This window comes from Scyliorhinus canicula, chromosome 20 (assembly GCF_902713615.1).
Source record: "Scyliorhinus canicula chromosome 20, sScyCan1.1, whole genome shotgun sequence".
NCBI classification, from domain to species: domain Eukaryota; kingdom Metazoa; phylum Chordata; class Chondrichthyes; order Carcharhiniformes; family Scyliorhinidae; genus Scyliorhinus; species Scyliorhinus canicula.
The window spans coordinates 3,788,329-3,806,591 of record NC_052165.1 but is presented as its reverse complement, the minus strand read 5'-3'; the positions used below and the strand labels follow the sequence as shown (position 1 = coordinate 3,806,591).

The window sequence follows — 18,263 nt, the reverse complement described above, 5'->3', positions numbered from 1 at the left end:
TCTGGGTCAGTATGTGTGGATTTTGTACATTCTTCCCGTGTCTGCGTGGGTTTCGCCCCCACAACCCAAAAATGTGCAGGGTAGGTGGATTGGCCATGCTAAATTGCCCCTTAATTGGGAAAAAATGAATTAGGTACTCTAAATTTATTTTAAAATCAGGTCAGGGATCTGAAGGAAATAAAGATTATGTAGTAATGGCGGACCAGGCCTTTGGCAATGGGGTTTGGGGTCAGTTTTGCCAGAAGCTTCGAGTTGAACAGCAGTTTCTGCCAAATGTTGTGAGGTTAAGCAATAATCTTACGCAGATAGAAGGATCTCTCTTCACGCAGTCTTTCGAAGACATCGCTATACAGCAAGCGTCTCTTTGTTTGCTAACTTTATTTATAAGCGGCTTTTGACCTGTGATGGGCTTTACTTAATTAAAGGTTAAGACGGTATATGTTAGTAGTAAACTGGATTTCCTTAATTGTTTAGAATTGTTTAACTGTGAAGTGTAAATATTTATTTTATTATGTTAAGATAGTTTACTAAAGTGTGTGTTTAATCCACCATATCTAGTCTCTTGTAATACCATTGCAGCTCTGACTCAAGTCAACCAGTTCAGCTCCAGATAGTAATTCAGACTTGGATCCTTCTAATCTGTTATGGTTCACTGCTAAGCCAGTTCAGAACTGGATCTACCAGCGCCAGCATTACAGCAACTTCCTTTTGGGGCCTTTGCCCATGAGACCATTGATAAATCTACCCGGCTATTACCTTAACAATATTTTGAGACTCTTGCCAACTAGTTAGTGACAGGATGAGCAAACTACTCGAGCGTGACATCGCTAAATCACCCAGCTGTCAACATTGTTCCATTCATCTCCCTTCACGGTTGAGTAACTTTCTAGTACTCAGCTGTGAAACTAACCATAATGTCCATCAAGCTTTGATCGACAGCTCGTGGACCACGTCAAACAGAGTTAAGTGCTGTTAGTTTCACAGCTGGTCACTTCAACGTCTCTCAACTGTGAAGGCGGCCTGATGAGATCAAGAAGAAAACTACACTGATATCACTCTTGGAGCTTCAGTATGCATGTGACATCACCATCTCCTCTCTCAGAAGAGAATCTTTCAGCCATGTTTGAGATTTTCATGGAAGTATACCAAAGAACCAGTTTCATCCTTAACCTCAAGAAGATTCAAGTTCTTTGCCAACCCACCCAGAGCAAGATCCAGTCTCTCCCTCCATCAAGATCAATGGAGAAATCCTCCAAAATGTGGAACATTTCCCAGGCATGGAGAGCCACCTCTCCTCTCTGGCATCGATGGGGAGATCCAACATCATATCCAATCCGCAAGCACCTCCTTTGGATGCTGAAGGATAAGAGTCTTTGCCAACTGGGTCTTTGTACTGATACCAAGACACTCTTGTACAAGGTGACTGTCCTCTCAACTATTCTATGCAGCTCAGAAACGTGGCCCACATACAGACGCCACCACAAGGGCCTGGAGAGATACCGTCAATACTGTCAGAGACAGATTCTCCACATCAGCTGGGAGGTACAGGCGTACTAATATCAGTGTTCTTGAAGGAGCCAAAAGCACCAGCATCGAGGCCATGATCATCCAAATCCAACTCCACTGGGCCGGCCATGTGATTAGGATGTCAGACCCAGACTTCCAAAGCAAATCATCTTTGCCCAGCTCAAGGAAGACTTCCAAACAAGAGGAAGACAAAGAAAGTGCTTCAAAGACTTTATGGAATCATTTTCTCAGGGAGTCTAACCATTATTTTATGGGAAAGATAATCCTACCTTCGATACCACTTTCATTGTTCTATCTCCTCCCTTTCCCAACCCACCCCTCTCCCCAACTAAAGGGTGACATCAGCCCTGCAGTCTGGAAGAGTCTGAAAACGTTTATTTTTTAAAAAATATTTTTATTCTCCTCCTTTTTCCCATTTTCTTCAAAATGTACACCCACCAACAAACAATCAATGGTAACAAATACAATGTCAATCCCCTTAACAACAGCAATCCGATCCTCCCACCAACCCCCAAGCAACAGCCCTCACGTCAACACAAACATAACATGTAAAAGGAATCAGGAACCACCCATAGTAACCATCAACATACACAGTCATCATCCCCAACCCCCTCCCCATGTTCAATGTCATCCAATTCTTGAAAGTGCATAATGAATAACGCCTGTGAATTGTAGAACCCCTCCATCCTTCCCCTCAGTTCAAACTTCACCTTCTCAAGAGTTAAGAATTCCAGCAGGTCCCCCCGCCACACCAGGGCACAGGGTGGAGAGGCCGCTATCCATCCCATCAGGATCTGCCTTTGGGTGATCAACGAGACAAAGGCTACGCTATCTGCCTCCACGCCAGTTTCTGACCCCGACTGATCCATCACCCTTCTCCATACCCTCTCCCACCTCTTCCTCCCACTTTGCTTTAATCCCTTCCAGCGGTGCCTTCTCCTCTTTCAAAATAACCCCTTATCCGCCGATACTAGCCTCTTCTCCAGTGCCCCCTGTCGTCAGCACCTCTTCAAGCAATGTAGAGGCCGGCTCCACTGGGAAGCTCTGTATCTCCTTCTTGGCAAAGTCTCGAATCTATATTTAGAACAAAGAACAAAGAAAGGTACACACAGGAACAAGCCCTTCGGCCCTCCAAGCCCGTACCGACCATGCTGCCCCATTAAACTACAATCTTCTACACTTCCTGAGTCCGTATCCCTCTATTTCCATCCTATTCATGTATTTATCAAGATGTCCATTAAATGTCACTATCGTCCCTGCTTCCACCACCTCCTCCGGCAGCGAGTTCCAGGCACCCACTACCCTGTGTAAAAAACTTACCTCGTACATCTACTCTAAACTTTGCCCCTTGCGCCTTAAACCTAAGCCCCCGAGTAATTGACCCCTCTACCCTGGGGAAAAGTCTCTGATGATCCACTCTGTCTATGCCCCTTATAATTTTGTAGACCTCTATCAGGTCGCCCCTCAGCCTCCGTCGTTCCAGTGAGAACAAACCGAGTTTATTCAACCTCTCCTCATAGCTAATGCCCTGCATACCAGGCAACATCCTGGTAAATCTCTTCTGCACCCTCTCTAAAGCCTCCACATCCTTCTGGTAGTGTGGCGACTAGAATTGAACACTATACTCCAAGTGTGGCCTAACTAAGGTTCTATACAGCTGCAACATGACTTGCCAATTCTTATACTCAATGCCCCGGCCAATGAAGGCAAGCATGCCATAAGCCTTCTCGACTACCTTCTCCACCTGTGTTGCCCCTTTCAGTGACCTGTGGACCTGTACACCTAGATCTCTCTGACTTCCAATACTCTTGAGGGTTCTACCATTCACTGTATATTCCCTATCTGCATTAGACCTTCCAAAATGCATTTGTCCGGATTGACCTCACATTTGTCCGGATTAAACTCCATCTGCCATCTCTCCGCCAAGTCTCCAAACGATCTAAATCCTGCTGTATCCTCTGACAGTCCTCATCGCTATCCACAATTCCACCAACCTTTGTGTCGTCTGCAAGCTTACTAATCAGACCAGTTACATTTTCCTCCAAATCATTTATATATACTGGGAACAGCAAAGGTCCCAGCACTGCTCCCTGTGGAACACCACTAGTCACAGCCCTCCAATTAGAAAAGCACCCTTCCATTGCTACTCTCTGCCTTCTATGACCTAGCCAGTTCTGTATCCACCTTGCCAGCTCACCCCTGATCCCGTGTGACTTCACCTTTTGTACCAGTCTGCCATGAGGGACCTTGTCAAAGGCCTTACTGAAGTCCATATAGACAACATCCACTGCCCTACCTGCATCAACCATCTTTGTGACCTCCTCGAAAAACTCTATCAAGTTAGTGAGACATGACCGCCCCTTCACAAAACCACGCTGCCTCTAATACGTCCATTTGCTTCCAAATGGGAGTAGATCCTGTAGATTTATCGAACTTTTATCTAAACATTTCCCCCTGTTCCAGCCCATATTTCATTCTGAGCTCCTTCAATCCTGTAAACCGATCACCTCGAAACAAATCCTTCAGTGCCCTAACTTCGATCACCTCGAAACAAATCCTTCAGTGCCCTAACTTCGATCACCTCGAAACAAATCCTTTAGTGCCCTAACTTCCTTCTCCTCCAGTCTCTAAAAATTCTCATCCCACTTCCCTGGCTCCAATCTGTGATTCGGGGAAGTTTCCCCCCCTCCGCCGCCGCCATAACCTGAAAACATTTTGTACGTAAACCTCTCTGCCTCAATGTAGACATTATAATCAGGAAATTCCCTTCAATCTATCTGCATTATACTCTTGTTCACACTGTTTACTTTTTCTAATGCGGTTTCCTGGTTTCATTTTACTTTTCTTCCAATATGTTTAGTTATCAGCTACTCTCTTTCCCCTCCCCCCCCCCCCCCCCCCCCCCCCATACTCTCCATCCTTTAACTTTCTCAGCATATAATTTTGCTTTCTTCTTCCTGCTTTTCATGATGGTTACAAATAACCAACCACACATGGACTAAACTGCGTCTCCAATGTTTAATTTTGCTGGGAGGACCAGGAGTGGGGGAATACATAAGCAAGCACACAACTAAATAGGGATCATTGATGATTCTCATCAATAAAACAAAACAGCCAAATGTGAGACCCCAATAAAAATAAGCAGCTAGAGAATCCAGAAGTGATAGAACATAGAACATAGAACAGTACAGCACAGAACAGGCCCTTCAGCCCTCGATGTTGTGCCGAACAATGATCACCCCACTTAAACCGTATACCCGTAACCCAACAAACCCCCCATTAACCTTACACTACGGGCAATTTAGCATGGCCAATCCACCTAACCCGCACATCTTTGGACTGTGGGAGGAAACCGGAGCACCCGGAGGAAACCCACGCGCACACGGGGAGGATGTGCAGACTCCACACAGACAGTGACCCAGCTGGGAATTGAACCTGGGACCCTGGAGCTGTGAAGCATTGATGCTAACCACCATGCTACCGTGAGGCCCCAAATGAAAATTGCTTATTGTCACAAGTAGGCTTCAATTAAGTTACTGTGAAAAGCCCCTAGTCGCCACATTCCGGCGCCTGTTACGGGAATCGAACCGTGCTGCTGGCCTGCCTTGGTCTGCTTTCAAAGCCAGCGATTTAGCCCAGTGTGCTAAACAGCCCCATGTTAATTAATGTTAATTTGTTAATTAAGCTAATTAACTAAACTAATAAAGATGTTAATTAATTTGTGGGACAGCAGGCAGGCCTTAGCCCCTTGAGTTTTTTTCAACATTTGTTTCAAGGAAATTTGGCATGTCCACATTAACCCTTACCAACTTTTACAGATGCACCATAGAAAGCATCCTATCGGGCTGCATCACAGCCTGGTATGGCAACTGCTCGGCCCAGGACCGCAAGGAACTTCAGAGAGTCGTGAATACCGCCCAGTCCATCACACGAACCTGCCTCCCATCCATTGATTCCATCTACACCTCCCGCTGCCTGGGGAAAGTGGGCAGCATAATCAAGGATCCCTCCCACCCGGCTTACTCACTTTTCCAACTTCTTCCATCGGGCAGGAGATTCAGAAGTCTGAGAACACGCACGAACAGACTCAAAAACAGCTTCTTCCCCGCTGTCACCAGATTCCTAAATGACCCTCTTATGGACTGACCTCATTAACACTACACCCTGTATGCTTCAACCGATGCCAATGCTTAGGTAGTACATTGTATATCTTGTGTTGCCCTATTATGTATTCTCATGTATTTTCTTGAATTTTGTTTAATTCCCTTTTCTTCCATGTACTTAATGATCTGTTGAGCTGCTTGCAGAAAAATACTTTTCACTGTACCTCGGTGCACGTGACAATAAACAAATCCAATCCAATCCAATCCAATCACGGTTGGCCTGTAACACAACTCCACTTACCTGCCTTTGCTTCAAGTCCCTTGACATCCTTACCCAACAAATATCTATTTAAAACTTCCATGCCCTGTTTGGTGAAGAAATTTTAAATTTGCACTAACTGTGGCAAGAACAAACGTGTTTTGTGACTTCACGCCTAAATGGCCGAGCTCGAAGTGTAAAATTATATTTTCTAGTTCTGGATCCCTCCAAGAGAATAAATAATTTCTTCTCCATCTACCCTACAAAATCCCTTAATCATTTTAAATACCTCGAATAAATCACCTCACAACCAGTCTAAACTAAGGGTACAAACCATGTGTCTACAACTACTTATGTTCCTCATAAGTTAGTACTTTGGGGCCTTGTAATAATAATAATAATCTTTATTGTCACAAGTAGGCATACATTAACACTGCAATGAAGTTACTATGAAAAGCCCCTAGTCGCCACACTCCGCCGCCTGTTCAGGTACACAAAGGGAGAATTCAGAATGTCCAATTCACCCAACAAGCACGTCTTTCGGGACTTGTGGGAGGAAACCAGAGCACCCGGAGGAAACTCGTGCAAACAGGGGGTTAAACTTTGTTATTTTTAAATGCTCAGACAAAAGAATGCTCAAAACAGTGTTAAAATTCCAAAACTATTCCACCATGGATGGTTTTCAAACATCCTTTTAAAAACAAAGACCTTCCTTCTCACGATATAAATACACATTTGTGGAGGTGTACGAGTGCAACTGAAATGGAAGACCATCTTCGTTGAGATAAAGACACAGGAAACAAAATGGCAGAACAAAACTGCCCCAAACCTCATGAATGTATGTACAAGGAATGACTTACATATGCCAGATGAGTACTGAAGTTAGCCACAACCATTCCATTTTGGAAAGATCTACATCGTTTCCATGTGGCTCCAGCCAAAGTACTCAGCATGATGGAAAACACACTACAGAATTCAAAAGCATTCTTCCCTGATAGAGAAAATTTGTATTTAACAAAAGTGGATCTTTAAAATGAATTGCAAACTATCCCAAACGTCAACTTTGATCTCAGATTCGTCACTCGTTACTAGGGATTGGGTCTACCTGGAACAATTAGGATTATGTATCAGAGTCAAGTCCTTCCCAGGAAATAAAAAGCTGTCATTAGGCAAATCCATCACTAGCCCATTTTGAAAAATTAGGCAGTGAACAGATACCAGTCGGTAAGTCTTCAAATTTGATTACTTTCAATACCTTACAGTTACATGAACACAGCTATATATTTGTACTCACTAAAATTGTTTTATCATTTGGAATATTGACAATAGTTTTTTTTTAAATTAGCACGGTGGTCAGCTGGAAAGTAAATCCTTGCTGAAAGAGTTAAAATCATTGCATGCAGCAGAGTTCCTGTGAAACTGCTCTACCTGCAAAAACAATGGACAAGGAGAAACTTTGATAGCCCATAAGGAGGTTACAAGTCATTGCTCAAGATAACGGTCAAGGACCACAGATGTGTAGGTTTGCTAATGATTGAACAATATCATGGTAGACATGCTTTGGCAGCATTGGATATTGTAATTCGGCAAGTGTACAGATACTGTACTTGGTTAAATATAATTGTAAAGTACAACTGAAGTAATCAGAACTACTACATACACAGATCATACAGTGCAGAAGGAGGCCATTTGGCCCATCGAGTCTGCACCGACCCATTTAAGCCCTCACTTCCACACTATCCCCATAACCCAATAACACCTCCGAATCTTTTTGGACACATGGCAATTTATCATGGCCAATCCACCTAACCTGCATGTCTTTGGACTGTGGGAGGAAATTGGAGCACCCGGAGGAAACCCACACAGACACAGGGAGAACGTGCAGACTCCGCACAGACAGTGACCCAGCGGGGAATCGAACCTGGGACCCTGACGCTGTGAAGCAACAGTGCTAGCCACGTGTGCTACCGTGCTGCCCCGTTCTAATTGGATATTGATGACTTTACTTCCAATTGTAAAATGTAAAGTACTCAGTTCCTATACCTTTAGGTTATGTATTGTTCGGGAAGAGTGTATACCATTTTTATGGATATGACTTCCCTACGTGAATAAGCAGCAAAAAGTACTCGACGTGTCATCTGGTCAGTTACAGGAACGGAATGTTGGAAGTGTGGATTCCTTAACACTTGCTTTCACGTGCAAATAAAATAACAATGCAGTTCATACATTGAGGCAGCTTTTGGACTTACAGATTTGTAATAAATTATCTAAATTCCAGCGAATTATATATGTTGCACAGGAAAAAAACATCTGGAGGAAGAACTCTATATTCTATGACTATTCTGAATTCAAATTTCATTTTTGAATTCCTTCCATTGAAATTTCATTTTAGTTTTTAAATGCATTTGTACATCAGGTTTGTAGTCTTCTTCAGCACACCATTAAAAATGTATTCTGGAAGCTCTCTTTCTAACGGAAACAAAGAACATGTTTTCTACCATTTATATGAAGAATTCCAAGTGCCGAACTGCATTCAACAGACATGTCATAAGCCTCAATAATTGCAAATATAGAATTTAACTTGATGTTTTACTCATTTTGGAAAAACCTACCGGATGCTTCCATCAAAGTTTGATCGATGGATGAAGCTTAGCTTAGCATCTGCCCAGTATAATTTTTCTTCTTCATAATCCAAAGTCAGTCCATTTGGCCAGTAAATGTTATTGTCAATTATAATTGATCGTGTTGTACCATCCATTCCAGCTCGTTCTATCTTTGGCACTTCGCCCCAATCTGTCCAATACATGTACCTAGAATTAAAAAGAAAACAATTGGATTAAAGCATTTTAGTATCCTGAACAAAGCTTTACATTTGTGAAGATTAATTGGTGGACAGTAAGCGAGTGAATAATTCAAATGCAGGATTAGTGGTGACACTATTTCCTCAATAGGAAGGATGGATTTTTTTTTGGGGGGGGGGGGGGGGGGGGGGTTGGGCATTAATTCCTTAACCCAATATTAAATAACTTTTCTTGAATACATTCATAGCAAACAATTTGTCTTTCGCTAACCATTGAATCCAACTGATTTAGTTTGCTGATGCCAATTCATAAATGAAGCAAGCGCTACAAGTATATTGATTCTTACAAACTACCAATGTTAAAACAGCAATGATTTTTCAACCATTTTTATCTTTTGTGAAACTTAAATTCACCACAGTAATATGTGATGAGGATGATTCCGTACCCAGCAGGGCATCAATTAGATTCCTGCACATAAGTTTTTAAAGTCAACAACAAGCCAAATACATTCAACATGTCATTTGATCACTTCAATACTTGGCCTAAAAAGGGAATATGCTCAGGAAAAATGAATAAAACTTCAAATATGATGCGTCACATGGCTGAAGAATCTAAAAGGTGCACACTATTACAAGGACATGAGAGGATGCGAAGATCGGTAATATCTTCCAATTAGCAAATAATAAATTTATAAATAAGACAACTGAACAGTATATACGCTGCCCATAGCATTGCGCACAAACTTAATTTCAATTGTTTTCTATAATATAGCCAGCTCCACTAAAGGTCTCATTTTCCACGTGAGCTGATTTGCGAGTTACAGCTGTAAATTTATGCTGTATCAGAAAATGGCGTTAATAGGATGCAGATGAATTTCCGAGCACTCGTACCTGATTCTCCGCAGCGCCAGTAGGAAAATATGCAAAATACACTTGGAACAAGGTAGCGTGTGGATGTAGGGTCTCACCTAAACAGAGATGCCTCTGGAGTGCAGGATGGAGGCCGCTGGCCTGGATCCTGGAACACCACGGCAATGGGTAGGAGAGGCATCTACAGGTGAACTTCCAAATGCAGCGCCCTGGAGTGGGTCCATCTTTCAGCCTCGAAATGTTCCCAGGGTCCATCCTCTTTCTTAGGACATCCACCTTCATTTTCAGGAGGTCCATCTTCTTTCTTCAATAGTGGGACAGCAGTGTCGGCCACCTTCTCAATATGGGAGCCGGACTGGGCGACAGACTATGCGCCATCAGACCTGCCCCGCCATAGAATGTGGCACAAAGCCCCAATGCTGTGCATAATCGATGAAGTCAGGGCCAGAAGATTTGACTTGCTTCCACCGCAGTGGGGAAAAACTCCACATTCTTGTCCCCGCCACCCATTTGTCATGTTTATGCGTCCATCGATACCTCTTCATAGACTTTACAGTGCAGAAGGAGGCCATTCAGCCCATCGAGTCTGCACCGGCTCTTGCTTATGATGTCACCCATTGTTATGTTAACAGCAAGAATTGATTTGTGGTATCCCATTTCAGTTAACTTGGCTTCCCAACATACTGTTCTGCAATACTGCAAGCAAGACATGGCATTAAGGGTAAAGTAGTAGCATGGATAGAGGATTGGTTAATTAATAGAAAGCAAAGAGTGGGGATTAATGGGTGTTTCTCTGGTTGGCAATATGTAGCTAGTGGTGTCCCTCAGGGATCCGTGTTGGGCCCACAATTGTTCACAATTTACATAGATGATTTGGAGTTGGGGACCAAGGGCAATGTGTCCAAGTTTGCAGATGACACTAAGATGAGTGGTAAAGCAAAAAGTGCAGAGGATACTGGAAGTCTGCAGAGGGATTTGGATAGGTTAAGTGAATGGGCTAGGGTCTGGCAGATGGAATACAATGTTGACAAATGTGAGGTTATCCATTTTGGTAGGAATAACAGCAAACGGGATTATTATTTAAACGATAAAACATTAAAGCATGCCGCTGTTCAGAGAGACTTGGGTGTGCTAGTGCATGAGTCACAGAAGGTTGGTTTACAAGTGCAACAGGTGATTAAGAAGGCAAATGGAATTTTGTCCTTCATTGCTAGAGGGTTGGAGTTTAAGACTAGGGAGGTTACGTTGCAATTGTATACGGTGTTAGTGCGGCCACACCTGGAGTACTGTGTTCAGTTTTGGTCTCCTTACTTGAGAAAGGACGTACTGGCGCTGGAGGGTGTGCAGAGGAGATTCACTAGGTTAATCCCAGAGCTGAAGGGGTTGGATTATGAGGAGAGGTTGAGTAGACTGGGACTGTACTCGTTGGAATTTAGAAGGATGAGGGGGGATCTTATAGAAACATTTAAAATTATGAAGGGAATAGATAGGATAGATGCGGGCAGGTTGTTTCCTCTGGCGGGTGACAGTAGAACTAGGGGACATAGCCTCAAAATAAGGGGAAGTAGATTTAGGACTGAGTTTAGGAGGAACTTCTTCACCCAAAGGGTTGTGAATCTATGGAATTCCTTGCCCAGTGAAGCAGTTGAGGCTCCTTCATTACATGTTTTTAAGGTAAAGATAGATAGTTTTTTGAAGAATAAAGGGATTAAGGGTTATGGTGTTCGGGCCGGAAAGTGGAGCCGAGTCCACAAAAGATCAGCCATGATCTAATTGAATGGCGGAGCAGGCTCGAGGGGCCAGATGGCCTACCCCTGCTCCTAGTTCTTATGAAAGCTTATGAAAGACGATGTCAGAAAAGCCAGAGATTTGCAAATGACTGTCAGGTAAGAGTGGAATAGCAACAAATCTTAATAAACACATGAAAAGAAAGGATCATTGAAGATAGAAAAGTGGCCGTGATAAATTGGTACTTTGCAAAGCATTGTGTGGAAAGGGGATTTTGAACAGGAGGTGTCACTCAATGATATCAGCCAATCGGTACCACTGACACCTCTGAATTGGTGCATTATGCCTTCAGAAGGTCCCACTGACGGACATGGGTGACACTTGAAAGCAATACTGAGGGAGTGCTGCAACATTGGAGGTGCTGTCTTTTGGATAGGAGTAAACTAATTTTCCCTCTGGGTTTTGAGGTAGGGGACAGGGGGTGGGGGGGAATAAAAGATTCCAGTGCACTCTTTTGAAGAGTAGGTAGGGTTATGTTCTGGACAACATTTATCCTTCAGTCAACAATATAAAAAAATAGGGTATCTGGTTATTGCCACATTGTATCTCTGGGATCTTGCTGTGTACTGATTCCCTGCTGCTTTTCCTCGATTGCAACAGTAGCTAGACTTCAAATATACTTCACAAACTGTAAAACACTCTGAGGCGACTGGTGATCTTCAATTGCTTTGTAGAAAAACAAGCCTTTTTTCTTCAGGCACATAGCTTTTAGAAAGCTGGCACAAGCAGTTGAAACCTAACGGGTTCCTTTTGTGGTGCAAAATTCGATGATTTTAGAGCATGTTCTTGCTCAGTAATTTTCCATTCTGGGGCATTTGTGAAGTAGTCGTTCAGATTATTCAGTAGAAACAGATGGGAACCACATGGAAATAATTTGGAGCAAACGTTACAGGAAACACAAGAAAACATTCTTCTCTCCTCTTAAATTCCTCCTTAAAAGGGGGATTAACAAACCCCCTTTGCAGCAATTTGCACTTGGTGGATAAGAGATGCCCAATATCCAATTTTTAACAAAATAATTTCATAATTGCAAAGCATACTCCAATCTAGTGACTTTACCATTTACTCAGCAGTCACTGAAATCAATCACTGTTGCGAGATTGTTACAACACTTTCCTCGCTCCAAGGCAATGATGCTAATAGATTATTTCTGCTCACTCAAATATTCTAGAGTAAGAAAGCTTACATCCTACAGATTTGATTATTCCCTCCAGAAGCACAGCATATTGTAAATAGTTCCCCTGTAATCTTGGTTATTTTTGCAAAACCAAAGCATACATCTGTTATACTGCAGTCAATAATTAATCAAAAACTCAGCCATGCAGCTGCACCCAAAAATCCGCTCTTCAGTGAGCCCGAACATGCACGTTCGCCAAACATGAGATATTCATTTTTCACATCAATATCACTGCTGCAGTCTTTTAGCCAGGAACGGTGAGATTCTGTCCTCCAGGAAACTGAAAAGATGAATCTCTCTTCACGTGAATCCTTTCTTCAGTCCCGTAAATTAAATAATTGCGAAGGTAGGAAATGCGGCAGCTAAACGTCACCAGGTCGTTGTGAACTGTCAACTAAATCAACAAAACCGTGAGGCATTCCTGAGCCTCAGTGATGGTTCAGCAACAGACAATATGAATGACAAGCTGTCATCTTTGGGAAGGCCTTGCAAATCCTGCTGATGTTCACTGGAAACACAAATCAACATGAACAGCCGCAGGGGATCAGCAGCAAAAATGTGCGGGCAATTCTAAATCTAGGTTGCAGTGATTAATCTGGGCAGGAATATAAAGAAACATATTGTACATAGCTTTCTCATTGCCCTATAATTTCAGTGTTATTAAAGGAAAAAGTGGGAACAACTCCATGACTGACAAACATATTCAATGTGTATCATCTACAATAGTGTTCTTCCTGGACCCACTTTTGCTAACCGGCCGACCTTCACAACACGTCACGTTCGCTCCTCTTTAATGTGAAACGGGAACCTGCTTGGTCCTCAAGATCTCCCTCCAATCAGGTCCACAGGAGGAGAGGGCAATGCACTTCATCAGGTGCAGACTTCAACCAGTTCCTTTGTGCCTGCATCTTTGTGAGAACAGACAATCCAACCTCGCACATGCAGTTTGTTGTGAAGTGCAACAGCAACAAAATGCTCATCTTACTCAGCACTGGGAGATGCTACTCCAGAATTCTGACAGCCTCATGGGCTTTTGTCCTGTTTTAATGTGTCACAGTTCAGATACAGCAGCATAGACTTTTCATTTGGAGTCAGCTGGAAGTTAATAACTGACCCTCACAAAAGCAATTTTTCACCCACCATTTCTTTCAAAATCTGAAACCTCTCTCATTTTCCAGTACTTCACTGCAAATAACACACAAGGGCTTTGCGTCGACACAATTGACAAAACCATACCTCAAGAAATCCTCTTTATACTGCTTTGTTACCAATTTAAATGTCTTCTTTGTAGGCTGTTAACCAGAGGCCCTGAAGCTCTGTACAGAACTAACACTATTCTATCTTGCCCTGGACTCTCCTGGGCATGTTCTCTCCAGCAAATTCAGTTGTGAGATCCAGTCCAGTAGGTGCACTGCCTATTTGTGTCTCTGACCGGTTCTTATTTGTAAGAAAATTATTCATCTTTACAGTCCTCTTGCTTGCCAGCAGCTAGAAAATGCAAGAGGCTCTCCTCTGTGATTTGACGGCAAAAGCACATACATAGAGGGTGCTCGACGCCAAATGTAATTGCCGGTCACGTGGACTGCTCACTGCTGCTGCTTCTGGCCGGATGACTGCACAGCCTCATTTCCTTCTCATTTAAAAGGTTGCAGCGGCCGCCATTCTCAATAAAAATGCCGGCAGCGGCGGCCATTCTCCCGCAATCGGGACCACCACATGCACGCCACGACCAATCTGTGACCCTCCCGACATCCTCCCACAACCCTTTGAAAAACCCTGATCTACAAGATGCACTATGGGAACTCACCAATGTTCTGGAGGCTGCACCATCCAAACCCACGACCACAATTATCTGGGAGGAGCAGATACCTGGGAACACCTCCACCTGGTGGGTCCCCTCCAACTCACACCATCCTGACTTGGAAATATATCGTCATAGCTTCACTGTGGCTGGACCAAAATCCTGGAACTCCCTAACAGCAGAGTGTGTGTACCTACACCTCAGGGACAACAGTGCTTCAAGAAGGCAACTCAGCACCATGTTCTTTAGTGCAACTAGGGATGGGTAATAAATGCTGGCCTAACCAGCGATGCCCACATCCTGTAAATTAATTTTAAAAACATATGCTGACGTGTTTATAGAGTCACAAGGGAAATTCAGCCCAAGGGTTTACTTATATCGGCCAAAATGTGACGTCTGCTAAACCCAAAAGGAACAAATTCCTATTGTGTACTAATTAACTAGACAACAACCGTCATTCAATAATTCTAGACAGTCGTCTGGTCTCGTTGAACCTCGGTTTTGGTTGTTACACCTAATTTAGATCGATCACAAACAGCAGAATTCCTTTAGATTTCTTCCGCTCCAATCAAGTTTGCATTATTTTTGAATGCACTGTTTCACAGATGTCAGACATTTCATTGACTAGAAATAACAATTTGATCATGTCATTTAATAAAATTATACGTATGAATTCCATTACGAAGGCACTATAAATGGAATATTTATCATTTAACCATATTTGTTATTCATAAACATCTAAAGGCATTTTTACTCTACTGCATTCATTTCTTTGCACTGAGGGGGTGGTTAATAATAATCTTTATTACTGTCGCAAGTAGGGGCAGCATGGTAGCACAGGGGCAGCACGGTAGCACACATGGCTAGCACTGTGGCTTCACAGCGCCAGGGTCCCAGGTTCGATTCCCTGCTGGGTCACGGTCTGTGCGGAGTCTACACGCCTGCGTGGGCTTCCTCCTGGTGCTCCAGTTTCCTCCCACAGTCCAAAGACGTGCAGGTTAGGTGTATTGGCCATGATAAATTGCCCCTGGTGTCCAAAAAGGTTAGGAGGGGTTATTGGGTTATGCGGAAAGGAGGGGGAAGTGAGGGCTTAAGTGGGTCGGTGCAGACTCGATGGGCCGAATGGCCTCCTTCTGTACTGCATGTTCGATATTCTATGTTCTAGGCTTACATTAACACTACAATGAAGTTACTGTGAAAATCCCCTAGTCGCCACACTCCGGCGCCTGTTCGGGTACACTGAGGGAGAATTCAGAACATCCAATTCACCTAACAGCACCTCTTTCTGGACTTGTGGGAGGAAACTGACGCAGACACAGGGAGAACGTGCAGACTCCGCACAGACAGAATGCCAAACAGGATATGGGTTGAACAAATTAGGAAAATGTTGAAGAACTAAAAATTTGTGTTTTGTTCCTACAACATGTGTTCCGACTCCTGTGACATTAATACCTCTATTCCCTTAGGATGCAAAATGTATTTAACTGCCTGCAAAATGCTTTCAAATGCCCATGAATCAAAAAAGGTGCTATACAAATGCAAGTCTCTCTATTTACTAGATAATGACATGGCGATGTAGATCTCCAGGCACAATGGAGGCTTACCTGCCGCAGAGCCAGAAGCTCGAGTCCCACTCCAGGGCTTGATCGCCATGGAAGGTGAGTTTATAAATGGTCAAACAGGTCGATTATCAGCTTGTAACTCCGTCCACAATGACAGGCAGTAAAGAGGAGTTTCCTGAACAACTATAGTGCATATGGCAAGGGGAAAATGTGTTAGTTATCCAAGCCATAATGATGGGTCTATCCAGTGGAAGTCCCATGGTCACCAATGCCCTCTTGAGGCCCTGGTATTTGACAGAAGGGGAAGGGCACCAGGGAGGCAGTGATTACAGAAAAGCAGTTAAAAACTCCAGCACCTTGGTCAAATGTACATGAATGTATTTTTGCAAAAATTGCATTTTACTATGAACTAAATTTTGACCCATGGTTAAATGGAAGTTTAGAATAATTTGAGTAACTCGACAATTAGTACTCATTTAAAATGATATAAACTGGGTCCAACCCAACTTCAATGTCCTGTAAAGTTGAGCATCATTCTGTTTAACAGCACTCACCAGAATCTTGTGCAAGTAATGTGTGAAATTGATCAATTTTTAACTTAGTTTTTCTAGCAACCAAAATAAATTAGATCTTCAAGGTTCCAATATTTCAGGTTGGATTTAATATTTATAGTATCTAACTGAAACCGAACTATCGACGTATCAAATGTTACTTGGAACTGAACTTCCTATTTTCAGTTGGGCATCACTGTAGACTTGAGAAACACACCGACTCCTGGAACTAACTTTATTCTCACAACCAGCAAATGTCCTTTAAAATAAAGTTTTCCCTGGATGGCAAGTTGGATTGGATTTTGTTTATTGTCACGTGTACCGAGGTACAGTGAAAAGTATTTTTCTGCGAGCAGCTCAACAGATCATTAAGTACATAAAAATAAAAGAAAATATATAATAGGGCAACACAAGGTACACAGTGTAACTACATAACACCGGCATCAGGTAAAGCATACAGGTGGTAATCAGGTCAGTCCGGGTCGTTTAGGAGTCTGGTGACAGGGGAAGAAGTTGTTTTTGAGCCTGTTTGTGCGTGTTCTCAGACTTCTGTATCTCCTGCCCGATGGAAGAAGTTGGAAGAGTGATTAAGCCGGGTGGGGGGGGGGGGGGGGTCTTTGATTATGCTGCCCGCTTTCCCCCGGCAGCGGGAGGTGCAGATGGAGTCCATGGATGGGAGGCAGGTTTGTGTGATGGACTGGGCGGTATTCACGACTCTCTGAAGTTCCTTACGGTCCTGGGCTGAGCAGTTGCCATACCAGGCTGTGATGCAGCCCGATAGGATGCTTTCTATGGTGCATCTGTAAAAGTTGGTAAGGGTTAATGTGGACATGCCGAATTTCCTTAGGTTCCTGAGGAAGTATAGGCGCTGTTGTGCTTTCTTGGTGGTAGCGTCGACATGGGTGGACCAGGTCAGATTTTTGGAGATGTGCACCCCTAGGAATTTGAAACTGCTAACCATCTCCACCTCGGCCTCGTTGATGCTTCCTGAAGTCAATGACCAGCTCTTTAGAATGTAAACTTTTAGGAATCAGCACAGTATCTGACACATAACTCATGGAATACTAAAACGATCCTTTACTCACTGGGATTGGAATTTATTCTTGACATTTGGGATGTTTATGCAGGCGATCTCTATATACCAGTGAATTCCACTCGGCTATATGAACATTATTGAACAGGAAATCATACACTGAAATTTCAATTTACCGTCTGCAGCAACCATGTCAGCAAATTTTCAAAGTGAACAAGTTAAATCTTCCAACATATATTTCTAAAGCACCTTTAATACAATACCATCCCGAGGCACTTCACAACATGATAAAATAAAGTTTGACACAGAGGTACAGGAGATATTAGGACAGATGATTGGATTGGATTGGATTTGTTTATTGTCACGTGTACCGAGGGTACAGTGAAAAGTATTTTTTCTGCATGCAAGCAAGCAGATGAAAGAGGTTTTTTAAAAACTTTTAAAAGGAAAAGCAACAGAGGTGGAGGGAAGGAACACCAGGGCTTAGGGCAGGGGCAACTGAACGCACAGCCGCGAGTGTCAGAGAAATTTAAAGTTGGAGTGTTCAAGAGGTTGAGAATTAGATGAGCTGGGCAGCAGGGTGGTGCAGTGGTTAGCACCGAGAACCTGGGTTCGATCCTGGCCCCGGGTCACTGTCTGTATGGAGTTTGCACATTCTCCGTGTATTTGAGGATCTCACCCCCACAACCCAAAGATGTGCAGGGTAGGTGGATTGACCATGCTAAATTGCCCCTTAATTGGAAAAAAATAATTGGGTACTCTTAAGTTTTATTTTAAATAATTAGATGAGCT

General features: G+C 43.2%; 1 protein-coding gene across 1 annotated transcript in view; it reads right to left on the bottom strand.

Annotated features, from left to right (window-relative positions):
• lrp6 (low density lipoprotein receptor-related protein 6) overlaps nt 1-18,263 on the bottom strand; it is a 233,531-nt gene that overhangs the window by 105,301 nt on the left and 109,967 nt on the right. The window contains exon 2 of the mRNA XM_038780256.1: nt 8,502-8,699. Within this exon, the coding sequence (XP_038636184.1) occupies nt 8,502-8,695 (194 nt within the window). The 5' untranslated portion in view covers nt 8,696-8,699. The remainder of the gene's footprint in view (nt 1-8,501; nt 8,700-18,263) is intronic.